The sequence below is a fragment of the Oncorhynchus nerka genome, linkage group LG4, assembly GCF_034236695.1.
Source record: "Oncorhynchus nerka isolate Pitt River linkage group LG4, Oner_Uvic_2.0, whole genome shotgun sequence".
Classification (NCBI taxonomy): Eukaryota; Metazoa; Chordata; class Actinopteri; order Salmoniformes; family Salmonidae; genus Oncorhynchus; species Oncorhynchus nerka.
Genome location: NC_088399.1, coordinates 53,044,849 through 53,072,802, shown reverse-complemented (window position 1 = coordinate 53,072,802; position 27,954 = coordinate 53,044,849). Strand labels below are relative to the sequence as shown.

The window sequence follows — 27,954 nt, the reverse complement described above, 5'->3', positions numbered from 1 at the left end:
CCTCACTTCATATTCACGCCAAACCGACTGGCTCCAGGTCATCTATAAGTCTGCTAGGTAAAGCCCCACCTTATCTCAGCTCACTGGTCACCATAGCAGCACCCACCCGCAGCACGCGCTCCAGCAGGAATATGTCACTGGTCATCCCCAAAGCAACTCCTCCATTGGCCACCTTTCCTTCCAGTACTCTGCTGCCAATGACAGGAACAAATTGCAAAAATGACTGAAGCTGGACACTTAAATCTCCCTCACTTACTTTAAGCATTAGCTGTCTGAGCACCTATACACAGCCCATCTGTAAATAGCCCACCCAACTACCTCATCCCCATATTGTTATTCATTTGTTTTGCTCCTTTGCATACCCGTATCTCCACTTGCACATTCATCTTCTGCTCATCTATCACTCCACTAATGCTACATTTGAATTATTTCGCCATTATGGCCTATTTATTGCCTATTTATTGCCTTCCTAATCTTATTTCATTTGCACACATTGTATATAGACTTTTCTATTGTGTTATTGGCTGTACGTTTGTTTATCCCATGTGTAACTCTGTTGTTTGTGTCGCACTGCTTTACTTTATCTTGGCCAGGTCGCAGTTGTAAATGAGAACTTGTTCTCAACCATCCTACCTGGTTAAAGAAAGGTGAAATAAAATATTTTAATACAAAGAAGTGATGGGGATAGAATCGATACAATTACATATTGCAAATGTAGTTTTGACTATTATATCGATACTTGACTCCATATTTTTCTTAAATTAATTGCTAGTCGGCTGTACCTGCGCAAAATCTCCGGTATGTTTCATCCTATAGCTTGTTCTCAATCTTCTTTGTAAATAGTGAGCCAACATTTTTTCAGCACTTTTATTTCCATGACTGATCAATGTGAATTTTCTCACGCTCTCGTCTCTCTGCAGCAGACATAGTGAGTGCGTATAGAATTGTGAGAATTGCAATACATATTGTATCGGGATAATGTCGTATCGTGAGGTCCCTGGCAATTACTAGCCCTAACAGTGAGCACCAAGCTTGTCCGTAAATTGGTTTCTATGACTGTGTTCTGTCAAGTTGACGTGTTGGTGACGTCTCTCTCTCTCGCCGTCTCTCTCCTTTTTTCTCAGCTCATTTACCTGAAGATAACAGCACTGCTGTTCCCCACCTCAGACTTCCGCCACCCTGTCACCACCCCAGCCCTACTGTACATCAGCCAGGCCCTCACCAAGGTAATTATCCCACGGTGTGTTTGAGCCTGTGTCGGTGTATGACCGACAGATTGTGTGTGTGAAGAGCTTGTGTAAAGTTGCCTGGATAAAAATGGTCTTCCCTCACAATGGGACTGACCGTAATTAGTCGACTGGTTGATTGTTTGGTAGATTGTTTTAGTCGGGCAGTTAATAAATAATGCATTCGGGAAAGTATTAAGATCCCTTGACATTTACATTACATTTACATTTAAGTCATTTAGCAGACGCTCTTATCCAGAGCGACTTACAAATTGGTGCGTTCACCTTAAGACATCCAGTGGAACAGCCACTTTACAATAGTGCATCTAAATATTTTAAGGGGGGTGAGAAGGATTACTTTATCCTATCCTAGGTATTCCTGAAAGAGGTGGGGTTTCAGGTGTCTCCGGAAGGTGGTGATTGACTCCGCTGTCCTGGCGTCGTGAGGGAGTTTGTTCCACCATTGGGGGGCCAGAGCAGCGAACAGTTTTGACTGGGCTGCGCGGGAACTGTACTTCCTCAGTGGTAGGGAGGCGAGCAGGCCAGAGGTGGATGAACGCAGTGCCCTTGTTTGGGTGTAGGGCCTGATCAGAGCCTGGAGGTACTGAGGTGCCGTTCCCCTCACAGCTCCGTAGGCAAGCACCATGGTCTTGTAGCGGATGCGAGCTTCAACTGGAAGCCAGTGGAGAGAGCGGAGGAGCGGGGTGACGTGAGAGAACTTGGGAAGGTTGAACACCAGACGGGCTGCGGCGTTCTGGATGAGTTGTAGGGGTTTAATGGCACAGGCAGGGAGCCCAGCCAACAGCGAGTTGCAGTAATCCAGACGGGAGATGACAAGTGCCTGGATTAGGACCTGCGCTGCTTCCTGTGTGAGGCAGGGTCGTACTCTGCGGATGTTGTAGAGCATGAACCTACAAGAACGGGCCACCCCCGTTGACTTTTTCCACATTTTGTTACGTAACAACCGTATTCTAAAATGGATTAAATAAAAATGTATCTTCCTCAATCTGCACACAATACCCCATAATGACGAAGCGAAAACAGGTTTTAGAAATTTTTGTAAATGTATTCAAAATAAATAAAAAATGGATACCTTATTTACATAAGTATTCAGACCCTTTGCTATGAGACTCAAAATTGAGCTCAGGTGCATCGTGTTTCCATTGATCATCCTTGAGATGTTTCTACAACTTTATTGGAGTCCACCTGTGGTAAGTTCAATTGATTGGACATTATTTGGAAAGGCACACACCTGTCTATATAAGGTCCCACAGTCGACAGTGCATTTCAGAGCGAAAACCAAGCCACGAGCTCGACGGAATTGTGTCAGCACAGATCTGGGAAGGGTAGCTAAAATTGTCTGCAGCAATTAAAGGTCCCCAAGAACTTAATGATGGCCTACATCATTCTTAAATGGAAGCAGTTTGGATCCACCAAGATTTTTCCTGGAACTGGCCGCCAGGCCAAACTGAGCAATCGGAGAAGGGCTTTGGTCTGGGTGGTGACCAAGAACCCAATGGTCACTCAGAGCTCCAGAGATCCTCTGTGGATATGGGAGACCCATCTCTGCAGCACTCTACCAATCAGGCCTTTATGGTAGTGACGAGACGCAAGCCACTCCTCAGTAAAAGGTACATGACAGCCGCTTGGAGTTTGCCAAAAGGAACCTAAAGGACTCTCAGACCAGGAAAAGCAAGATTCTCTGGTATGATGAAACCAAGATTGAACTCTTTGGCCTGAATGCCAAGTCTGGAGGAAACCTGGCACCATCCCTACGGTGAAGCATGGTGGTGGCAGACTCATGCTGTGGGATGTTTTTCAGCGGCAGGGACTGGGAAACTAGTCCGTATCGAGGGAAAGATGAACGGAGCAAAGTACTGAGATCCTTGATGAACACCTGCTCCAGAGTGCTTAGGACCTCAGACTTAAGCAAAGGTTCACCTTCCAACAGGACAATGACCCTAAGCACACAGCCAAGACAGTGCAGTCTCTGAATGTCCTTGAGCCAGAGCCCAGACTTGAACCCGATCGAACATCTCTGGAGAGACCTGAAAATAGCTGTGCAGCGATGCTCCCCATCTAACCTGCCAGAGCTTGAGAGGATCTGCAGAGAAGAATGGGAGAAAGTCGCCAAATACATGTAATAAGACTAGTCTGTAATCGCTGCCAAAGGTGCTTCGACAAGTGCTAAGTAATGGGTCTGAATTCTTATCTAAATGTGGTATTTCAGTTTTTCATATTTAATACATTTGCAAACTATTTTTTGGGGGGGGGTTTTGTCGTTATGTGTTAGTGTGTGTAGATTGAGAGAGGGGAAATCAATTTTAGAATAACAATGTGGAAAAGTCAAATAATCTGAATCTGATCTGAATACTTTCCGAATGCAGTGTGTGTGTGTGTACTCACACTCACTACAGGTCAAAAGTTTTATAACATCCACTCATTCAAGGGTTTTTCTTTATTTTACTATTTTCTACGTTGTAGAATATTAGTAAAGACATCAAAATTATGAAATAACACACATGGAATCATGTTTTAACCAAAATAGCTTTAAACAAGTCAGAATATATTTTATATCAAATAGCCACCCTTTGCCTTGATGGCTTTGCACACTCTTGGCATTCTCTCAACCAGCATTCACCTGGAATGCTTTTCCAACAGTCTCGATGGAGGTCCCACATATGCTGAGCACTTGTTGGTTGCTTTTCCTTCACTCTGCGGTTCAACTCATCCCGACAGCTTGGCTGACTTAACGGATCATTAGAATATTCCCAAAGCTGCTAACCCTGCCCATCTGGCACTCTAGGCAGGTTAGAGCAAATGCTCAAACTATTTGAAAAAATGTAAAGTAGTAGTTGAACCCGGGTCTGCAGAAGAGGGCTTTATCCTTCCTTCCTGCCACCAACCCTTTGTTTAATCATGGTGTTTATGTAGATAGCTCAGCTCCAGATTTTGCTCAATGGAAAGGAACATGCATGCATACACACACACTGTTTCTGTTGCTACATGCCTGCATTTTCACTAAGCTTTTGACCTGTGGAGTCATGTCCTTTCTTAGTGTTGAATATGGTGGTGATGTCAAAGCAAACCTTGCCAGGGGAAAATATGAAGTTTTATTCTTATGTAACATCTACACGCCAACAATGAGTTTTTTGCTATGCGAATGGTGAAAACAGGCTAGAGAACCTCTGAGTTACTTTCTCAACGTGATTCGCGCACAGACATGCATTTACACACACACACACACACACACACACACTAGAAAAAGAAAGCAGACTGGCTAGCTAGATGAAGCTAATGGCTTTGTTTCAGAAAAAGCGGAGGCTGCACAGAAGTGTCACAAGGTCATAGAGAAGGAAAAAGGATTGAAAGCACATTATTGTCCCCTTCTCAAGCGTGTGTGTGTGTAAATGCATGTGTACTATGTTTAGTAGGCAAAGTAGTTTTGAGGTGGTGATTTCTGCCTAAATTTGACCTATTTTCCCTGTGTGTTTGTGTGATGTCATCAGTGTCCCGTGATGTCATTAGAGGATGTGACATCAGGCCTGGTGCTGTGCTGTCTTGCGGTGGAGTATGTCTCCTTCTCCAAGAGGTTCTGTCCTGAGCTCATCAACTTCCTGTTGGGAGTACTACACCTGGCCGTGCAAGATAAGACCTCTACAGGTACGGCCTTTCTGTTAATGGGCTACTGTCATATCTCCTCATCAACTAGGCCTAACTGGTTATTCGTTTTCTCCGTTGGGGTTGTTTCCATTTTAATTCAGTCAGATCTTATGAGGATAATTGGAATTAGAGGCTACTTCCTGAATTTAAATGAAATTGACCCCAATACAGCTCAGTCCCTGCCTTCTCACGGTATTCAGCACAGTCCCATAAGCAGCCACACCCAATGTCAGGATTTTGGGGGGCTGTTCGAAATATGTTAAAATATTATTTGGCTATGTTTTTAACCCGAGCTCTTGCTGTGCGAGGGAGCGACTGCGCTCTGCAACCACTGCAGGTGAGACGAAGCGAGAGAGAGGATCACTGGTCAGCGAGTGACCAGTGATCCAGATCCCAATAAACCCGGGGGCACACTTCCTGCCCGTCCACTACAGTATAGAGCAGGGCTGCCCAATTCCGGGCTTGGTGGGCCGAAACCGTTCTGGATTTCATTCTCTCCTTCTTTTTGGGACTAATTTAGACCCGGGACACCAGGTGAGTGCAATTTAACTACCAGGTAGAAAAATAAACCAGATGTGTTTCGGCCCTGGAAGCAAATGAGTTATGTATGTAACATGGATCAATTAATTTAGGCAATGCCTTTTCATTGTTAAAATAGGCATATCATTTCTTTCTCAAAAATGAATACTCAATAAGTAATCAAAGCTTATTACAAAGATCTGGGTCTGAGCCCCTCCCTGTACAACTGGGTCCTAGACTTCCTGACGGGCTGACCTGGTGAAGGTAGGCAACACAACACCTCTGCCATGCTAATCCTCAACATGTGGGCCCTGCAGGGATGTGTGCTCAGCCCCATCCTGCACTTCCTGTTCACACATGACTGTATGACCATGCACACCTCCAACTCAATCATCAAGTTTGCTGACTACACAACAGTGGTAAGCCCTATTACCAACAACAACGAGACAACTTACCGAGAGGAGGTGAAAGCCCTTGCAGAGTGGTGCCAGGAGAATAACTTCTCCCTCAACGTCAACAAAAGGATATGATCGTGGACTCTAGGAGACAGCAGAGGGAGCACCGCAGTGGAGAGAGTCAAAAGCTTCAAGTTCCAGGGGACCTGTTTGTGGTGAAGGTGCAACGGCGCCTCTTCAAACTCAGGAGACTGAAGAAATTCTGCGTTCCCCCGAAGACCCTCACAAACTAATACAAATGCACCATCGAGAGCATCCTGTATTACTGCCTGTTATGGAAATTCCACTCCTAGCAACCACAGGTCTCTCCAGAGGATGGTGCGGTCAGCCCAAAATATCATCGGGGTCACACTGCCTGCCCTCCAGTACATCTACAGTACCCAGTGTAACAGGAAGGCCAGAAAGATCAAGGGCCTTAGCCACCTGAGCGTCAGACTCTGGTCCGGATGCTAATTTCCTGCAATTTTATCAATTTTGCCATGGGGGTTTTGTACTGTGTATTTAAATACTGTATTCTCGACTGAGTTAATTCTACCACTTACTGTACATTTTAGTTAAACTTTAAACTCACCACATGTATTTATATATTGGATTCTTGACATAGCTCGTTCTAATATCTACTGCTGTACATATTCTTAGTATATCTTGTGTATATTTGTGTAGATTGCGTTTGAAATACTTTGCTACAGTCCTATTTGGGTTATTCATTGGGTTTGTTCCGACATAAAACACATAAATATATATATATTTTTTTCTCCGCTGCATTGTTAGGGGCTAACGTATTCTAAACTGTGTACACAACCAATAAATGTTGATTTGATGTTAAATACTAATATCAGTTTGAATATTCAAATAAACGTGGGCAGAGGTCCGAATTAACACTTCTAAATAACCAAAAAAACGTTTGCCTGCCCACCTACCTGTTTGTGATTGCCTCTGTGTTTCTGCCAGCTACAGTATGATTCTGCACAATGCTGTAGAGTGCATTCAGGGCACCATGGCAGTAGCGGTGCCCTGTGAAATAGTTTCACCGCCATGCCAAGTCATCGGCAGAATGAAAGCTAACCTCTGTTAGGTGTCAAGCTCTCAACTCCCGTTGATGCTGATTGGATTTAGTGGAATTTAAATAAATCATGCTGTTACGCATAATTTGTTTGCCTTGTTCCACTTCGCTTGTTCTTCTAAAAAAGTATATGTCTCCTCCGTAGTTGTTCTAGTGGGTGTATTTGTCATGTAAAAGACTGGAGCCCTGTCTGTATTTATTTTACATGTAGACCACAGGAGGTTGGTTGCTCCATAATTGGGGAGAATGGGCTCGTGGTAATAACTGGTGCGGAATTAGTGGAATGGTATCAAATACATCAAACGTGGTTTCCATGTGTTTAATGCCATTCCATTCACTCTGTTCCAGGGGCGGCAGGGTAGCCTAGTGGTTCGAGCGTTGGACTAGCAGTTAACCCACTGTTCCTAGGCCGTCATTGAAAATAAGAATTTGTTCTTAACTGACTTGCCTAGTTAAATAAAGGTAAAATAAAAAATTACTAAGAGCTGTTCAGCAGACTCCACTGATGTAGACCGTGTGACACCTAGGGCCCTACCATGACTGGCTGCTGTGTTGTGTTCCTGCCAGGTTACTCAGTGGTGCCACCCTTCAGGCAGAACGGTAAGGTTAGTGACCTGCTGGTGCTGTCAGACCCAGAGTCCAGCCAGACATGGAGCAAGAAGACCCTACCTCTGTCTGCCACCCAGACACTCACACTGACCACTGACCTGGACACAGACCACTACAGGTAAGATAGAGAGCAGAGCACCAATTTTAAAAAAGGGTCCGATCCTTAAGCAGTGTTGCTTGCTTGTAGAAGCCTACGGCTGTGCAGTGGCATATACTTTTTTTTTGTCAATTCAGCAGACTAGACACTCTGAATTATCGAGCCCTTGTCGCAGTCAAGACATATTTTATATGTAAAAAAAACACACCAAAGTTTTTTTTACAGTAATAAAACCAAGGGTTGGCACAAATTATTTTCCAATTAAGTCCTGAACCAAAAAAAAAATGTGTTTTAATTTTAAAAAACAACAACATTTAGCTCAACATTCAATTACTTCACCAGCCATGCATTGCGGAAAGAGCAGCTTGATATGGAGCGGGCAAGCTATAGTTCAGCGAGTTGTTTACATGCATGATGGGAAGACAAGTGTCCGGCGCGAGATGCAACTGAAAATTTGCGTGTGGGGAGAGAGGGTGGAAGAGGAGGCTTGGCTTGAAGCGCTTGGCATCTTGTGATGACTTGCATTATCTGATTTAAGCCCGCAGAATTATACATGCAGAGGGGCAGCTTCTATGCAGGAACTTAGAATGTCTTGAAACTACAGTTGTCTATCTAGATAACAAGCTTGTTTATGCAGAATCACGCTTGTAACATCAGTAGGCTACAGTTGTGCTGAGAAGGGTCAGGTACCCTACACAAACACACACACTGGCAAAGATTCAGCTGGCAGGCAGAAGCAAGCAGAAGTTTCTGATCGACAGCGGGAAGGCATAAGCGATTTTTCTTTTTGCTCTTTTTTTTTTGTGGGGCTGGGAAAAAATGCCTACAACGTAAAAGAAAGTTATTAACCAATTCCCATGCTTTTAAAATAAAGGGTTCTGTTCTGGAACAGTATAGATAACTTTTGTTCCCGATTCTGTTCCTTGAAAAATGTTGGTGATTTAATATCTGTACCCTGAGACAGATCCAGGCCCTGAATATAAAGTAGAACGAAAAAAGTTGCCAGTGTGAAGTGATGTGTATCTCGCATCTTGGTCAGTTATTCTCAGTAATCATTTGAAACCGGGCTCAATTTGGTGAGTTGAAAGACAATTTCTTCAGGGGTTACAAAAGCAAATTCTGTTTTTATTTTTAGATACAGATGTTCGATTTAGTTTATTCCGCCTGTTCTTTAGAATTTTTTTAAGTGATTAACAATACTACGGTGAAGAATTATGACCACGACATCTGTTTGATGAATAGGACGAGGCTTAATGATTGTAATGAAAATATCCCTTTGTCAAAGGTTTTTGCATATTTTCAATGTGGAACTGGACTGTTTCAACAAGACCCAGGTTCAATCCCAGGCTGTCACAACCAGCTGTGACCGGGTTGTCCCATAGGGCGGCGCACAATTGGCCCAGCTTTGTCTGCAGGCTGGCTTCAATCGTCAGACGAGCGGTGTTTCCTCCAACATATGGGTGTGGCTGTCTTCCGGGTTAAGGGGGTGGGTGATAAGGAGGTTTGGCGCTTCATGTCTCGTGGAGTAATGCATTACTCGACGTTCGCCTCTCCCGAGCACGTTGGGGAGTTGCAGCGATGAGACAAGATCGCGATTGGATATCACATAATTGGGGAGAAAAGGGGGGTAAAATAAAAAGCAAGGAATGTAGCGTGTTTAACACCTAAGGTTTTTATAGAAATGTATTTCCGTAGACCTACAGGAGTTTGTGTTCGCACACGTGTAGAGGGAGTGTTCGAACGCAATTGAGTGAGAGACATGGAGGGGAAAGGGAATTTAGGGAGAAGAACTGTTTGAAGCTTGCTTTCTTTTTTGTTGCACGTGTACAAATGGAACACAAGGGACAACATTTCACTTGCCTGTTCGGGAACCACAAAGCACATTCCACTACAGTCCCTGCAGTTATCCACAGGACGGTGGGTTTAGGGTCATGAAGTATTGTGTGGATGAAGGGCAGGTAGGTAGTGGTGGGTTGAATAAAGAGAACGATTCATTTAAAAAATCCTTAAATGTATAATTGTTGCGCAATTCATCTCTTTCATTATTTTTATCTGAAGTTAGTGCGTAGCCTAAGCTTTAGGGCCAAACTGCAGTGTGCCAAATACCCACCAAATGCTTTTTGGGAGCTTGGGCAGAAAGAGTTAACTTCGATCCACTGAGGCAAAAAGGACAATGTCGGAGTTTAATTCAATAAGACAAAAGCTGCGAAACGGAGAGTTGAAAATAAGTCGGAGGGCCAGAACAGTAGTCTGTTTGGGAAAGATTTGAGGACGTGGTAAAATATGTTTGAGCCGCTATACAAATTCAACAGTTACACGATGGGGGACTTCAGAATGGCATGTCAAGGGAACTATATTGTTCAGATGGGTTAAATTGAGTAAGGTAACTGAACTTTTTGACACTTGCTGTAGGTCTATAACACCTCACATACCCTAATATAATTAACTCCTGCAGAATAAAGCATTTTTCTTACAATAAAATCATACACCAAATGTATATTTTTAGTCTGGAGAAATTATTTCTGCATCTTAAAAGAATGTGTGTTTGTAAAGGAGCTATCTTTATCAGCATCATAGAAGCTGATAGTATTTCAACCACAAAATATGCATCCAAGCCAAACTGAAATCTTATCAAAAACATGTTGGGTTGTTTTAACAGTTTTAATATCCTTAACTGGTCAAGCTGTCATTAGAAAATGTTGGTGAAATCTTTCCTGGTTTTTTATTTATTTTTTGGAGCATTTTCTCCCCGGTCTCTAAATGTCTATGCTGGGCGAGAGAAGCAGAGATGAAAGAAAAAACTAACCTTACCAATGTCAACTAGATTGCAGCATTTATTCGGTCAATTTATGACATTCCGGTGAGCAATTGTTTTGTCTTCTAGGGAAACAATTAATGACATTAGCCTATATGCTGCTTCTCTTCTATCTATCTAATTCTAGACAAGTGGACTAACAAATAGCCTACCTAAATGTCGGAAATGATAAGTGAAAACAGACGTAACTAAAAAGACATGTCATAAATTGTTCTGCCATCTCTGACTGTACAACACATTTACTATATTTGCAGTTTAGGTTCTGTGCAGAGCTCAGATTTTCACTATCACATATCGTCAGGTAGTTGCGAATGGGTAATTTGAAATTGTGGGTGGGTGAACAAACCGCTGATCTGCACATCACTAGCACGCGCAGACAGGCAACTTTGGGATGAAACATTATTAGGCAACTTGGAAGCGGTCGTCTTTCTGTTTTGTAGGCTATGCGTTAGCCAAACAACTGTATTAAAAGCACCTCTGCCGCACTATTCACACATCATTCGCTGCTTCAAGTTCAGTTGCACCTCTCCTGTCCTAGTTGGCCGTGCGTTATCAGGTGCGCCAATAGGCTGTACAGTGCATTCGGAAAGTATTCAGACCCCTTCACTTTTTCCACGTTTTGTTACATCACAGCCTTAAACTTTATCAAAGTTTTTTTCCCCTCATCCAATCTACGCACAATGATAAAGCATAAACAGGGTTTTTTTTAAAGTTTGCCATTTTTTTGTGTGTATTTTTTTTACCCAGAAATAACACATTTACCCAAATATTCAGACCCTTTACCTAGTACTTTGTTGAAGCACCTTTGGCAGCGATTACAACCTTGAGTCTTCTTGGATATGATGGTACAAGCTTGGCACAACTGTATTTGGGGAGATTCTCCCATTCTTGGGGAGCGTCGCTGCACAGCTATTTTCAGATCTTTCCAGAGATGCTCAAGTTTTGTTAGTTTATTTGAGCAGTAATTAGACTGGCACCCACCTCCCTGTTTTTAAATCAGTTGATTGTTTCCTTTATAACACACACACCACCCCTACCACAAACTATCTACACCCATCATAGCCACTGCCCATATGAAGTCATTGCTGAGAAAGCTTTCTGGTCTTCACAGGAAGACATTATTGTGGGGCTTACAAAGACAGATGCAGGGTTGTGTCTGTGTGTGTGTGTGTGAGAGAGAAGTGTCTCAGTGCCATTGTAATTAAGAATGCTGTGTCAGCTTCCAGGCTTCATGCGTGGAGACTAGAGAGGAATGTACGGGTAGTGGACGGGACACACTTAGACTCCACCCCAGGTGAATAGGAGTGTGTGTCTGAAATCTCAACATTCCCTATGAGTGGGTCATTGTATGTGGCTGTGTCAAATATGTTATGTCACTTGTGCTGAATACAGGTGTAGACCTTACAGTGAAATGCTTACTTTACAAGCCCTTAACTAACAATAGTTAAAGTAAGTGTTAGGTAAAAAATAGATAAGTAAAAAATGTAAATAACAAATAATTAAAGAGCAGCAGTAAAATAACAGTAGCGAGGTTATATACTGGGGGTACTGGTACCGAGTTGATGGTTGTGGGCACAGGTTAATTGGGGTAATATTTACATGCAGGTATAGTTATTTAAATGACTATTCATAGATCATAAACAGAGTCAATGTGTGTCCATGTGTGTGTTTTTGCATGTTTGTCTGTGGGTCTGAGTGTGGTCATTTAACCAGTGTCTTCTGTCTTAATGATGCCCCCCCAGGCTGTCTGCTGTGGCCACCTGTATGGACCTGCTGAAACACTGCTCTTCACTCTACAGAGAACTCACTTCCTACTCGCACATCTTTCAGCCAATCACAACCCTGCTCTCCAAACATCTTCCAATCAAAACGTATCCTGCAGCATTACAGGTGAGTGGAACTGTAGTGTCATCCAAAGACAACTTAGTTGGGCTGCCCTGGGCAAATGTTGCTGCAGTAAAACATTTGAAGACCATGACAAAGTGTTGTGGTTTACAAATCAGGGATTAGTTAAATTAGTCAATCAAGCACTGTTTTAATTACTTTTTTAAGAGGACAGTTGAGCATGTTCATTCCCTTCATCTGTCATTGAAACACTTACCCGGCTTATTTAATAGTAACAGTTAGGAGGTTGAAGGCTTTACATGCCTTCCACTGGGCGGTGAACCCTGGAGTTTTTACATCTGATTACGAAAAAAAAACGAACTAATAAGTTGTTAGCAGAAGAAATATGAATACTTTTGAAAACTAGATTAGTTCTTGGGTAACTTTCAAATTCAGAAAGGGTGTTTGCAAAAAAAACATTGCCAGCCTTTTGTTTTCTCAGTAGTTTTTTTTTTTTTTTTTTTTTCTCCCCAATTTCGTGGTATCCAATTGTTAGTAGTTACTATCTTGTCTCATCGCTACAACTCCCGTACGAGCTCGGGAGAGATGAAAATACAACCCAACCAAGCCACACTGCTTCTTAACACAGCACGCATCCAATCCGGAAGCCAGCCGCGTGTGTCGGAGGAATGTGTTGGAGGAAACACCATGCACCTGCCGACCTGGTTAGCGTGCACTGCTCCAGGCCCGCCACAGGAGTTGCTAGTGCGTGATGAGACAAGGATATCCCCATCGGCCAAACCCTCCCTAACCCGGACGACGCTAGGCCAATTGTGCGTTGCCCCATGAACCTCCCCGTCGCGGCCGGCTGTGACAGAGCCTGGGCATGAACCCAGAGTCTCTGGTGGCAAAGCTAGCACTGCGATGAGACCACTGTGCCACCCGGGAGGCCCAATAGTTGCCAATTTTGTTTGTTCAACCTAAGCGAGTCTGACCATGTTTGATGGATCCTCCTTGTCTAATTCTAATGCAGGGGGTTCCAATCTGGCCTGCGGGGGGTTTGAGTAGAAAAAATGAAATAATAAACAGTCATACACGTCGATCCAGAGCATCCCAAACATGCTCCATGGTTGACATGTCTGGTGAGTATGCAGGCCTTGGCTTCCAGGAATTGTCTACAGACCCTTGCCACATGGGTCCATGCATTATCATGCTGAAACGTGAGGGCATGGCGGCGGATGGAGGTCACGACAATGGCCCTCAGGATCTCGTCCCTGTAGCTCTGCATTAACATTGCCATAGTTCAAATGCAATTGTGGATTTTCATAGCTCATACCTGCCCATATCATAACCCCACTGCCACCATGTAGCACTCTGTTCACAACGTTGACAACCTCAAACTGCTCGCCCACGCAACGCCTTACACTTTCTGCCATCTGCCTGGTACAGTTGAAAACAGGATTAATCCGTAAAGAGGACACTTCTCCACCGTGCCAATGGCCATCGAAGGTGAGCAGAACTGTCGTTGGGTCAAAACCCTGGTGAGGACGACGAGCATGCAGATGAGTTTCCTGAGACCGTTTCATCACCTCTCCAGATGGCTGGTCTGACGATCCCGCAGGTGAAGAAGCTGGATGTGGAGGTCCTGGGCTGGCGTGCTTACACGTGGTCTGCGGGTTGTGAGACCGGTTGGACATACTGCCAAATTCTCTAAAACAACTTTATGGTAGAGAAATTAACAATAAATTATCCGGCAACAGCTCTAGTGGACTTTTCTGCAGTCAGCATGCCAATTGCACGCTCCCTCAACTTGACATCTGTGGAATTGTGTTGTGGGACACAACTGCAAATTTTGGAACATTATTGTTCCCCCAGCACAAGGTGCATATGTATAATGATTGTGCTGTTTAATCAGCTTCTTAATATGCCACATCTGTCAGATGGATGGATTATCTTGGCAAAGGAGAAATGCTCACTTACAGAGATGCAAAGAAATTTGTGCACTAAATTTGAGTGAAATCATTTCCATACACAACTTTTCAGGGATCTTGTATTTTCAGTTCAACACTTTACATGTTGCATATATATATCACACACTCACACAACTGTTCAAAGGTTTGGGTTCACTTAGAAATGTCCTTGTTTTTGAAACAAAAAATGTCTGTTAAAATAGCATCAAATTGATCAGAAATACAGTGTAGACATTGTTAACCTCTCTAGGGTTTGTGGGACGCTAGCGTCCTACCTGGCCAACATCCAGTGAGATTGCAGATTGCCAAATTCAAATACAGAAATACTCATTATAATAATTAAGAAAAGATACAACTATTTTACATAGGTTTAAAGATGAACTTCTTGTGAATCCAACCACTGTGTCAGATTTCAAAAGTGCTTTACAGCGAAAGCATACCTTACGATTATTTGAGAACACAGCCCAGCAGACACATCATTACAAACAGTAACCAGCCAAGTAGAAGATTTACACTAGTCAGAAAGAGATCAAAGGTAAGTGAATCATTTTATGATCTTCATATGATTGCACTCAATATTTATTTATTCAATAAATATTCCTTTTGTTCGATAAAGTCTCTTTACATCCAAAAACCATTTTGTTTGCGCGTTTTCTTCAGTAATCCACAGGCTCAAACGCCGTCACAAAGGGCAGACAAAAAATCCAAATAGTATCTGTAAAGTTCGTAGAAACATTTCAAACGTAGTTCATAATCAATCCTCAGGTTGTTTTTAGCCTAAATAATCGATAATATTTCAACCGGACAATAACGTTGTCAATATAAAAGTTCAACAAGAAAGGCACTCTCTCGGTCGGGCGCATGAAAAAGCTCTGTGACACGGCAGGGTCCACTCATTCAGACTGCTCTTACTCCCTCATTTTTCAGAATACAAGCCTGAAACAATTTCTAAATACTGTTGACATCTAGTGGAAGGCAAAGGAACTACAATTTGAGTCCTAAGTCAATGGATACTGTAATGGCATTGAATAGAAAACTACACTACACACACAAAAAAAACTACTTCCTGAATGGATTTTTCTCAGGTTTTCACCTGACAAATCAGTTCTGTTATACTCAGACACTATTTTAACAGTTTATGAAACTTTAGTGTTTTCTATCCAAATCTACCAATTATATGCATATCCTATCTTCTGGGCCTGAGTAGAAGGCAGTTTAATTTGGACACGCTTTTCATCCGAAATTCCAAATGCTGCCCCCTACCCTAGAGAAGTTAATGTTGTAAATTACTTGTAGCCGGAAACTGCAGATTTGTTATGGAATGTCTACATAGGTGTACAAGCCCATTATCAGCAACCAATGGCACGTTGCGTTAGCTAATCAAAGTTTATCGTTTTAAAAGGCTAATTGATTCATTAGAAAACTCTATCAATTATGTTAGCACAGCTGAAAACTGTTCTGATTAAAGAAGCAATTAAACTGGCCTTATTTATACTGTTGAGTATCTGGAGCGTCAGCATTTGTGGGTTCGATTACAGGCTCAGAAGGAAGTTGTTTCTGGCCATTTTGAAACTCGTCAGTCTATTATTTTTCTGAGAAATTAAGGCTATTCCATGTGAGAAATTGCCAAGTAACTGAAAATCTCGTACAACTCTGTGTACTATTCACTTTACAGAACAGAGCAAACTGGCTCTAACCAGAATAGAAAGAGTGGGGTGCACAACTGAACAAGAGAACAAGTACATTAGTGTCTAGTTTGAGAAACAGACGCCTCAACTGGCAGCTTCATTAAATAGTACCTGCAAAACACCAGTCTGAACGTCAACAGTGAAGAGGCGAATCCGGGATGCTGGCCTTCTTCAAATCAAATTGTATTTGTCACACACATGGTTAGCAGATGTTAATGCGAGTGTAGCGAAATGCTTGTGCTTCTAATTCCGACAGATTCTTGGCAGAGTTGCAAAGAAAAAGCCATATCTCAGACTGGCCAATAAAAAGAAAAGGTGTGCAAAAGAACAGACACTGAACAGAGGAAGATTGGGGGGGGGAAAGTTATGGACATACAAATCTTAAGTTTGAGGAGTTCGGATCACAAAGAACATTCGTGAGATGCAGAAAAGATGCTGCACACACACACACAACTACCAGTTAAGTTTGGACACACCTACTCATTCCAGGGGTTTTCTTAATTTAAAAAAAACTATTTTCTACATTGTAGAATAATGAAATAACACATGAAATCATGTAGTAACCAAAAAAGTGTTTAACAAATCAAATCTTTAAAGTAGCCACCCTTTGCCTTGACAGATTTGCACACTCTTGGCGTTCTCTCAACCAGCTTCACCTGGAATGCTTTTCCAACGAGGTGTTCCCACTAGGTATGCACGATGTCGGAATTGGACGAAATTAGCTAAAAAATGCCGACATTGGTATCGGCCCGATGTCTAGATTAACGGCGATGTTAAAAACCGATGTCAAAGCTACTGTGCGTACCTATATAACGTAGGTTCAGGACGTAATGGCGCTACACGTACAACACGGCATTCCTAACCTAGCCCACAATGTCTGCTGTGTGTGTGTGTGTGTGGATCAAGAAGTCGAGCAGTCATTTGAAAGAGCAAGAACATTTCAGCAAGGCAACTCAAAGGCGAAATCCATTAAAGTCAAGATAATGGAATTCATTGCCCTTGACAATCAACCGTTCTCTGTCGTGGACGATGTTGGCTTTCACCAACTGGTCGAGCACCGGTACACACTACCAAGTGTGCTATTTTTCAGATGTTGCCCTACCGGAGTTACACATTAATGCTATTAGTTGCACTTACATGCATACTATGGAATGCTGTTTGGTTCTTTTGAGTGTCAAAAAAGATACAGTAGCACTGTCAAAGCTGTACCAAAAAGTTTGCAAACACCGTCTACGAACGATGTGTTTACAATACCGCGTTGGTAATAAAGCATCTTTTGTTCGACAGCAACTTCTGTGGTAGCTAGCTTTAGCTTGGTACCTAGCTGGCACCAACACAACCAGCCTGAAAACAATGACCAGAACGTTATAAGCAGCCAGCTAACTTCATCTGGCTAGTGAGGCTCGACCGGACCTGGTTATGTGTTGTGAAGCTAGCCACAATAAGGATTACACACAATAATGGCATCTGCGGTTTGCCTTCAAAGTAAAGATATGACATTGACAATGATGCAAATGAACACAAATAGTAGAATTATGCTACACTTATTTTGAAGGTGAACCGCAAATTCCACTAATATGCCTAATCCTTATTGTGGCTAGCTTCACAACACGTGCATCTTTGGTTGAGAATGAAACGGCTGAACAAAGAAACAGCACCGCAAGTCAGCAAAATAAATAGGTTTTGATTATGTCTTACTGGTAGCGGGGACATGCGTAAATGCCAACAAAATAACTTTTTGGTGTAAGTGTAACCTTTTTTATTTAACTAGGCGAGTCAGTAAATAATACATTTTTTACAATGACTGCCCGGACAACGCTGGGCCAATTGTGCGCCACCCTATTCGACTCCCAATCACAGCCGGACGTGATACAGCCTTGATTCGAACCAGGAACTGTAGTGACACCTCTTGCACTGAGATGCAGTGCCTTAGACCGCTGTGTGTGTGAACTTTTTAACTGTACTAGAATGCTTAAACGGCCGCTAAAAGTTTTACTATCTGTTACCGGTATCGTTTTTTTGGCAAGGAAAATATTGTATATCGGGATAATGCAATACCGGTGAATAACTAGTTCCCACATGCTGAGCACTTGTTGACTGCTTTTCCTTCACTATGCGGTCCAACTCATCCCAAACCATCACAATTGGGGTGAGGTCTGGTGATTTGTGGAGGCCAGGTCATCTGATGCAGCACTCAATCACTCTCCTTGGTCAAATGGCCCGTACACAGCCTGGAGGTAGGTGTGTTGGGTCGTTGTCCTGTTGAAAAATAAATGATAGTCCCAATAAGCGCAAACCAGATGGATTGGTGTATTGCTTCAGAATGCTGTGGTAGCCATGCTGGTTAAGTCTGCCTTGAATTCTAAATAAATCACCGACTGTGTCACCAGCAAAGCACCACCACTTCCATGCTTCACGGTGGGAACCACCCATTCGGAGATCATCCGTTCACCTACTATGCGTCTCACAAAGACACGGCAGTTGGAACCAAAAATCTCAAATTTGGACTCATCAGACCAAATGACAGATTTCCACCGGTCTAATGTCCATTGCTCGTGTTTCTTGGCCCAAGCAAGTCTCTTCTTATTATTGGTGTCCTTTAGTTGTGGTTTCTTTGCAACCATGAAGGCCTGATTTACACAGTCTCCTCTGAACAGTTGATGTTGAGGTGTGTTTGTTACATGAACTCTGAAGCTTTTATTTGGGCTGCAATCTGAGGTGCAGTTAGATCTAATGAACTTATAATCTGCAGCAGATGTAACTCTGGGTCTTCCTTTCCTGTGGCGGTCCTCATGAGAGCCAGTTTCGTCATAGCGCTTCATGGTGTATTTGAAGAAACTTTCAAAGTTCTTGATGTTCCGCATTGACTGACCCTCATGTCTTCAAGTAATGGCTTGTCGTTTCTCTTTTCTTCTTAATTGACCTGTTCTTGCCATAATATGGACTTGGTCTTAGCCCTATTTGATATATCTTCTGTATACCCAACCATACCTTGTCACAACCCAGCTGATTGGCTCAAACGTATTAAGAAGGACAGAAATTTCACAAATGGACTTTTTAGGAACACCTTTTAATTGAAATGCGTTCCAGGTGACCACCTCATGAAGCTGGTTGAGAGAATGCCAAGTGTGTGCAAAGCTGCCATTAAGGCTTTGAAGAATCTCAAATGTAAAATAAAACGCTTTTTTGGTTACTACATGATTTCATATGTGTTATTTCATAGTTTTGATGTCTTCACTATTATTCTACAATGTAGAAATAAAGAGAAACCCTTGACTGGTACTGTATATATAAATCTAACCAATTTCCAGTGCGGTCCTCCGGGCCTCGAAGACCGAATGCGGCCCCAGGGCAAAATTACCTCTTCTAATGCCTCTTAAGGGTAAAGTAATCTAAAATTATCAAAGTAATTTGTAACCTTACTGAGTTTGGCTAACCTAAAAGTTACTTAACTGATTTAACCATTTTGAACTGTTAAATAGTTACTATAACAGGGTACATTTAGAAAGTAAACTACCCTGCCCATGGTCTGTGTCATGGTTCATTTCTATAAGGAGAATTTGAATTTCAGTTGACTGACTGTAAATGGAATTGACCCCCAACTTGGACTACCCCTCACTATAGTGAGTCCTTGTTTTATCCATCTTGGAATGGGAATAGTGGTAAAGCAGTATATACATTTACCTTCACACAGGCTAGCAAGATGCTTATTACAATGGAGCATTGTCACAGTTCAGCTGCTCACCCTCACATAAATACTCAGTATTTCACCACTAGTTGCAATTGATGTAGGATTTGTTTACTTGCAAGTTGTCTATCACATGGTGTTTTTGTATAGGAGTGTTTTTTACTATTGACATTTTTACTTATTGAAATGAGTCTTCTAGGCCGGGTAAACTATAAAGCATGTTGTCACAGTTGGGTGTAAAAATGGCTTTATAAATTACATTTGATTTTAAATTTGCTTTGAGCTGATTCAGTGTGTGTGGTAACTGTTTTCCTTTCAATATTTTCCTTTCATCCATCTGGTTCAGTATTGATGTTAATTGTATGCTTTAGGTTTTCTAATATTGAGCACTTTTTTTATCTTCTTGTCCCAGGACCTTCATGGGGAAATCCTTGCGACCATATCCGGTTCACTGACGTCACGTCCTCTCCTGGTGTTTCAGAAGAAGAAACCCATTCCCCTCAAACTGTTCACACCAAAGATTGTGGAAGTGTGAGTGAGATCTCTAAATTCAGTTATTTGTGTGGAGAAAAAGGAAGACAAAGTGATTGTATTCCCTTGTAATGTCATCTTCAATCCAAGATTCTAGAGTGAGACTCATCTTAATTCAGTTATTTGCGTAGCATTACCCCGCTGAAGATGTAATTTTTTATTGAACCTTTATTTAACTAGGCAAGTTAGTTAAGGAACAAATTCTTATTTACAACGATGGCCTACCAGGGAACAGTGGGTGTAACTGCCTTGTTCAGGGGCCGAATGACAGATTTTCACCTTGTCAACTCGGGGATTCGATCCAGCAACCTTTCGGGTACTGGCCCAATGCTTTAACCACTAGGCTTCCCTTGTAGTGTCACATGTACCCATTTGGCTTATATCAAATATTGTAGAAAGATTGTGTGAGACTAAATTAATTTATGTATAACAAACGCCTATGAAAATTGGGAGTACAAAATAACTATGTTCCCCTTTAGTTTCACCTTTCATTTTGTAAACCTCTCAATTCCAGGCTGGACTATGGGAAAAAGCGAGGGAACACAAAGGAGGAGAGGGAGAAGGAAAGGTTGAACCACAAGTATAAGAAAGAGTTCAAGGGAGCTCTGAGAGAGATCCGTAAAGACACCCGCTTCCTGGCCCGAGAGAAACTCAACGAGGTCATGGGCAGGTCTGTATGACATTACGTACACTTATCACTATAACACATGCCAGAGTCTGGTCTAGTGGTAGCGCTGCCAACTCCTGACTACATACCCCTTGGTGATGGGTATTTGAGCCCCGCCTTGGCCACTTTCTCTTATGTGCCCTTCACCTTTCACCCCCCACTTATCCTTTTATTTTTTTAAATACTTGAAAATATATGGACTTTTTTCATGTGCAGATGACCTGATGTTTTTTTCCTTGCCCCTGTGTGTAGGGATGCGGAGAGGAAGAGGAAGGTGAAGGAGCTGTTTGGCAGTCTGGCCACCCAGGAGGGGGAGTGGAAGGCTCTGAAGAGAAGGAAGAACAGCAGACACTAACCTATTCAAAATGGCTTTGTATTGTCAGTTACAAACTTTGTAGTATTTTCTATTATACTTTTGTTTTAAACATTGCAAAATAAAATTGCTGAGAACAACGTGCATGATTTGTATTAATTTGTGGATATCATCATCCATTTCATATGTTATATTTGTATAACATATTTGTACAATGTCATTTTCTAAATGTACAATGTTTCAAATTTGCAAAACGTACAATATGTTAATTTACAAAACTTGTTACAAATTCCAATTTGTTGTGGCTAACGTTTGCTAGGCTTGGAGTTAAGGTTAGGAGTAAGGTTAAGGGGAAGGGTTAGCTAACATGCAAAGTAGTTGAAAGTTGCCAAAATGCTGAAGTTGTCTGTGGTTAGATCCAAACATGCGACCTTTGGGGAGCTAGATGTTTGCGTTATACACCCACCCAACCAACCACCCTACTTTAGTTTTTGCTTTAAGTAACCTTCTGTCTTATGTGCAACCATACCAAACGTAACATTTCAAAAATAAATTGAGTTTCTTGGATATATGTTCACTATGTTATGTCTAGTCTGAGACTTGTCGTGGAATTATTGTAATCAAAAGGAGAGACTTAAATTTCAAAACAAGTCAAGTTTATTATTTATTTCCTGCAGTAATGGAGCTTGTCAACGAGCCCCCCCCCCCCCCGTTGGTAATTCGTTGAGAGCCCAACAAGCGGATTTGAGCCACGGCGTTTTATAGCAAAGTCCATCCTCATGACAAACAGCAGATGTATGGAATGGGTCACAAGGTTAGGATTCATATGAAGGATACTAATAATTCTCCGCAAACCGTATCGGCTGTAAAAACTTCTCATTATGTTGAGACCAGGTTCTGGCCCTGGGGCCTTCTCCCCTTGGTACCCAGTACAGAAACATTAACTCATGCTATGGAATACGGTCTTGTTAGGCTTATCACCCAAAGACCATGTAATTATTCTGTCTGTGTTAAATCTCCCTGAGGCCCACTTTCAGTCCAAACACAGATGGAGTGTTCTTTTAAAAAACTATTCTGTTGCATAAAACAAGCAGTTGATGCAGTAACGGTATTCTAACAATCTTGTAATTCCTGTTCTGACAGACCATCCTGGTTGACTTTGTGTAATCTTACCATGTACATAAAAAAAAAGATATGCATTTGTTCAAAGTAATAAACATTATCTTTATATTTATGATTTCATTTTGTGTGAGTGGAAAGGTTTTAGTGTTTCCCCACATTTCAGAGTGTGCAGTAACAATTTCTAGTCAGGTTTTGGTTATTCTAATACAAAGTGGTTGGGAGCTCTTATATCTCTGACAAACCCAGACATCATTTTTAGACGGAAACTATTAGGAGATTAAAATGATACTAGAAACAAAACACAGCAGTTGTATGCACTCAAGTTAAGCTTTATTTATTATGTAGTAGTGGGTATACATTTATGTAAACAGCTTTAGTTATCTTACATAAAATGGGTGAGTCACAAGGTTTAAATTAAAATAAAGGGAATGTTTTTGTTTGAGGATTTAACCATACAGTTGCAGGGCATGAGAAGGGTGCTCCAATGTCCGAGAGAGGTTGACAGGGTCAGGCAGGAATGGGAGCGACCGATGACTCGGGCTGGTCAGGGGAGCGGAAGCTGTGGTGGGTAGGACTTGGGGAGAAGGTAGGGTGCTGAGGGTCTGAGTGTGGACTGTTGAAAGGGTTGGACGGGAAGAGCTGGGGTAGTGGAGGGAGAAGTTGACAGGCAATTAAGTCTGGGAGGGCTGACGGGTGGGAGATACAGTAGGATGCTCAGGCAGACATTCTGGCAGCTGTGTGGGTCTCCACACTGAGGTGGTCCTCTCTCTGACCGCTCCTACATGGAGAAGTAGGTTTCATATGGAGGATTGAATCAGGGTACATAGCCTGAGTGGTAAACAGTGTACGTAGCCTGAGTGATACACAGCACAATTGAAAGTGACTGTAAATGATAAATAAGGTGGGTACCTTTTTTAAAATTTGAAGTTCTCCTCTGTCTCGAATGATATTTGGACACCTACAAATATAATAAATGTTTCAGTTATGCAGTATTGAAAGTGTGAACATTGCTTTAGTGTTGCAAGTAAATATTCAAATCATTTTCTGATGTCACCACATTTTCCTTTAAGCCTTAGCATCACAATGAGCCATAAAGCCATCCAGTCAGTCACACAACTTTCACTGTAACTCATTCTCTACATCAAAGCACCACTTAGACTTTGAGGACACTACAGTTACCCATCCATCGGTGATCAACCCACTTTAAACTTCTGGCTCTTTCCCTGCCGAGATCCCCAGTCTGCTCTCTTCTCCCTCCAGCAGCTTCCTGTAGACGGCTATCTCAGCATCCAGCTTCAGCTTGATATGCAGCAGCTCCTGGTAGTCAGCCAGGTACTTGCCCATCTCCAGCTTGGTCTCGCAGAGTTGGTTTTCCAGCTGGGCAATGATGCCCTCCAGGCCTCCAACCTTATCCATGTGGGCCATCTCCATGTCCTCCAGCTGCTGCTCCAGGGCCATGTTGCGTGCCCTCAGCCCATCAATCTGGTTCTGGAGGTCTGTCACCTGGTTGTGGAAAGTGGTGATCTCTTCTTTAATCGACTTCATCTGCTCTTCTTTCTTGCCGGCGACCTCTTTGAGGTTTTCGAACTTGCCCTTGTACCACTTCTCGGCTTCCTGTACGTTTTTGGCCGCCACAGCCTCGATCTCGGCACGCATGTTGCGCAGATATGCGGCCAGGTCTGGACGGTCACCGTCAATTTCCGCAGTCACCTTGGAGTCCTCGATCTGCTTCATGAGGTCGGCTACTTCCTCGTCGTGAAGCTTCTTGAGGAACTCGATCTCGGCCACCAGCTGTTCGACACGCTTTTCAAGCTCCGCCTTCTGCAGGGTGGCATTGTCTACGTCTTGACGGAACTCCCTCAGGATCATCTCTGCCTCCTCTGGAGATGGATAAATGGGGGAGGTGAGTAGATGTTTTAAAACATTACAACAATGTTATTATAGTATTGCGATCAGGTTTACTTGGTGTATGTAGACAAAACGTTGGCTGATCATACACCCCTACGAGTACAAGCAATCTCAATCAACCAATGGTATGTCTAGAAATATTGTGTCATCAAATTGGCATTTTGATTATTCAAGGAATAAAATTATAGCTAGAAATCCTGCGTTCTTCATGGAAATTTGGTTTATATCATCATACAATAATGTCAATATGGAAGACGATCGAGATCAGTAGATCTCCCCAGCCAGTGATCAGTGTGGGACTGGTACCATACCTTTCAGTGACAGCTCCTCTTCCAGTTTCAGCCTCCACACCTCCACCTCCTCCTCAATGTATCCCCTCTCGATATCAGCAGCTCCCTTCTCATTGGTCAAAGCTTCAATTAGCTCCCTCATCTCCTTGAACTTGAGTTCATACTCTTCTCCGATGCCGGTGGGGCCTCCCTTGAAGCGGCCCTGTAGGGTGGCGAGCTCTGCAGTCAGCTGGGCGTTCCTCTGTTCAAGGGCCTGAACCTTCTCGATGTAGCCGGCGAACCTCACGTTCAGCTCCTGCATCTCCTCCTTCTCGTTGGCATGCTGCTGGTGTATCTCTGTGCCGATTTCTACGGCGGATGACAAATTGCCGCCCTGGTGCCCGGACCATCCACGGTTGTTGTACGAGGAACCGCGACACCGGGAGGGAGAGGGGCTCTGGACCCGCGTACTGCTACGAGAGCCGCTCACCTGCAGTGACTGGGATTTCTGGGAATAGGAAGCTCCTCTCATGTTTGCTTCTCAGTGTGTTACAAAGTGTGTTCTAGAATCAGATTTTGTTTCTTGAGTATAGTTCCAGTTCCACCAAAAGGAATTGAAGGCCTCTTGTGTTCTCTTTCTTTGCTGGCTGGCCCACCTTATTACTGTACTGACAGTCTCTCAGATCGACCCGTGTCTTTTATAGGGTCACAAAGAATGTCTCGGACTCCCTTGAAACTCTCGCAGGGTTTTGACATGTTTTAAATGTGGATCATCACTCTCTTCCAAAGACCTGCAGCACAACAGTCTTCATTAGCTAGCTAGCATTGTGTTGTTAGTAGCGGTGACGGGTGGAGTTTGTGCGGCCCACGCCTCCGTGTGAAATAGTGATATGAGGATGTATGCCCGCTATTTTTCACTCTTACTTAGGGCACCGCTAGGGACTCGGGAGGGTATGGAGGCCATCTGGCACATTGGGAAAGACTGACGAAGTGACTGTGCTTTGGCAACAGATTTTCCTGTAAGACTTTCCGACACAGCTTCACGGTAGCCTCCCTCATACAATCAAGATGTCAGACACCATTGCAGTGGAGACATTCTTTGAACAATTAACCATCTCCAAGAATAATTTGTAAGTCGCTCTGGATAAGAGCGTCTGCTAAATGACTTAAATGTAATGTAAATGTAATAACAAGAGTCTTCCTAATGCTGGGAACGGTGTTAAGGAGAGCATTAGGGTAATGCTTCATTTGAGTCTCCATGTAGTCTCAGGATAATGTGTTATGACAAATAGGGTTATAATGATAGTAAATCTATTCCTTGATATTTTAGATTCAGTTGCCTCTATTTGTGCACAGTAAGAAAAGCCTATATTAGAACTATGGACAACCACTATTTGTCAGTGAAATGGTCTAAAGCACATGCAACTGAGCACTATTGAAATGTTTGGAGATGTTTAAAAGTCGTAATCTGAACTGTCAAAAATTGAAATCTGCATTTCACGAGACAATTTGTTTTCTTTCGTTTTTACAGTTCGCTCGCACACTCAAATCACATTGAAATCCCTTTTACAACCCCTCCTGTCATGCCATTTTCACCTATCTCTTCATTCATGGACATGAGATTACTTTAGTTGGCCAAATGGTGAAGTAATACTCTTGTATTAGCTAACATTAGCTATGTATTACATAGCTAGATGTGTGCTGTGTCTATGTGGGTGTTATCTGTGTCTGTGTGATTCCTCCGGCCCAAATTGTCAGTCCCCTGTGAGGGCTCTACAGTCATGGATATAAGATGACATGTCTTCACCAAATGAGGAATTAATACATTGATATACCACATGTTTTGTAGTGAGTCAGGATTAGCTTGCTGCTGGCATTAGTGTGATGTGGGTGTATCTGTATGCTGCCTCCATGCCTATAGCCCCATACTCATTCCATTGTGAAGGCCTCAATCTTTGGTCTTCTCTTGACCAGAGAGAGGGTGAATAAATACCGCATGTTCAGTAGATAGCCAATCATCACTGCTATCTAGCTGTGTGTGGGTGTTATCTATTTGTACTCCTCCAGCCCAGGTCAGACTCATTCCCCTGCTAAGGCCTCTACATTCATGGATATAAGATTTAAGTAATGCCTTAATGTACCACATATTTAATAGGGATTCATGATTAGCTAGCTGCTAACATTGGTGTGCTGTGTGTGGGTCTATCTCTGTACAATATCTGTTTTAATGCCTCCAGCCCCAGTCAGCCTCGTTCCCCTGTGAGGGCATTGGCGTTGAGCAGGTTCAATCTCTAGGGTGCTTGTTAATTGGCTTGGGCCTCTGCTGTGACACGAGTCATGGAGACATTTTTAGTAATTTAGCAGACACTCTTATCCAGAGCGACTTACAGTAGTGAGTGCAAACACTTTCATACTATTCCCTATGTGGTGTGCACTACTACATACTATTCAATATGTAGTACACTACTTTTGACCAGAGACCCATGGGTTTCCCATTGCGGGCCCTGGACAAAAGTGCACTATAAAGAGAATAGAGTGCCATTTGGGATGCAGACGACTGACTCCTCCCCGCCGAAAGTCTATATGGGAGTGGCACTAGGATGTCCAGCAACAGTGTTAACTTTTTGGTTTCTCTAGAGTATACTGCATGGAGTCCAGGGTCATGATGAAGTAGGGAGGAGGATAACTTTTTTTTTTAAACAAAACGAGCATAAACGGCAGGCGGAGTGATGAGTTCAGGTAGTACCACCTTGCGGTTACTGATACATTGTGTGCCTACTTAACGCATTCCAGATTTACAATAAGTCACTGAAGTTTGTGGTCTAACCTCCACTGGAAACTGATAATTGTCTGACTGTGTTTTCTGTGACTTTAGAGGCTTTTTTTTTTAGAAGTGGTTGAAGTGCTCTGTTTCCCTTTTGACTCCAGGTTTAAGTGACAGTGGCAGAAGGGTGTGGAAAAAAACATTTGTCTCTAGATATGGCAATCTGTGTCAATATGATAATATACAGTGACAAAAGTGCATTGCTATCTGTGGTCACAATAAGACTGACATTTTAGGGAAACTACTTTGACCTAGTAATGATTTTGATATATTTGTCAATAAAAAAACTATGTGGACAAGCAAGTCATGTTCATTTTTCTTTGTGTGAGTTTCTCCTAGATAAAAAAATCGAATCTTATTTATCATGCCCGTGTCTCTGTTGATTTAAGATGCCTTTGGCACTCATCGACAAACAGAGAGCTGATATGACTACACGCACAGCTAACACACACCCACAGGTAGTGTCTATGGGGACTGTCAATGCCTTCCGTCCTATTTCCATCTCTCAGCCACGACCATGTCACCTGTCTCGCTGAGGATCTGATATAATGAAAATAACTTGTTGCCTTAAAGACCCAGATAAGTCAAAAACTAGATTTTTCTGTGTTTTATATCAATTCAGTGGCCAGTTTATTATGTACACCCATCTAGTACTGGGTCGACCCCCTCCCACCTTTTGCTCCAGAACAGCCTGAATTCTTCA

The 27,954-nt window shown here is 42.6% G+C and overlaps 2 protein-coding genes across 4 annotated transcripts in view; one reads left to right on the top strand and one right to left on the bottom strand.

Moving 5' to 3' along the window:
• The window catches only part of nop14 (NOP14 nucleolar protein homolog (yeast)), a 30,750-nt gene extending 9,478 nt beyond the window's left edge, over positions 1–21,272 (top strand). For 2 of the 3 annotated variants that reach the window (XM_029657170.2, XM_029657174.2), the window contains exons 13-20: positions 1,125–1,226; positions 4,736–4,889; positions 7,494–7,653; positions 11,667–11,741; positions 12,190–12,337; positions 20,030–20,148; positions 20,663–20,818; positions 21,068–21,272. In XM_029657170.2, coding sequence (XP_029513030.2) covers positions 1,125–1,226; positions 4,736–4,889; positions 7,494–7,653; positions 11,667–11,741; positions 12,190–12,337; positions 20,030–20,148; positions 20,663–20,818; positions 21,068–21,170 — 1,017 coding nt within the window. In that variant the 3' untranslated portion in view covers positions 21,171–21,272. The remainder of the gene's footprint in view (positions 1–1,124; positions 1,227–4,735; positions 4,890–7,493; positions 7,654–11,666; positions 11,742–12,189; positions 12,338–20,029; positions 20,149–20,662; positions 20,819–21,067) is intronic. The other variant, XM_029657177.2, reaches the window with a different exon arrangement.
• A 2,181-nt stretch (positions 21,273–23,453) lies between these two features.
• LOC115128755 (vimentin-like) lies at positions 23,454–24,959 on the bottom strand. Its single transcript, XM_029658894.2, has 2 exons — positions 24,470–24,959; positions 23,454–24,130 (listed from the first exon to the last, which is right to left on the bottom strand). The coding sequence occupies exons 1-2, from the start codon at positions 24,957–24,959 to the stop codon at positions 23,454–23,456; spliced, it is 1,167 nt and encodes a 388-aa protein (XP_029514754.2).
• Positions 24,960–27,954: the final 2,995 nt, after the last annotated feature.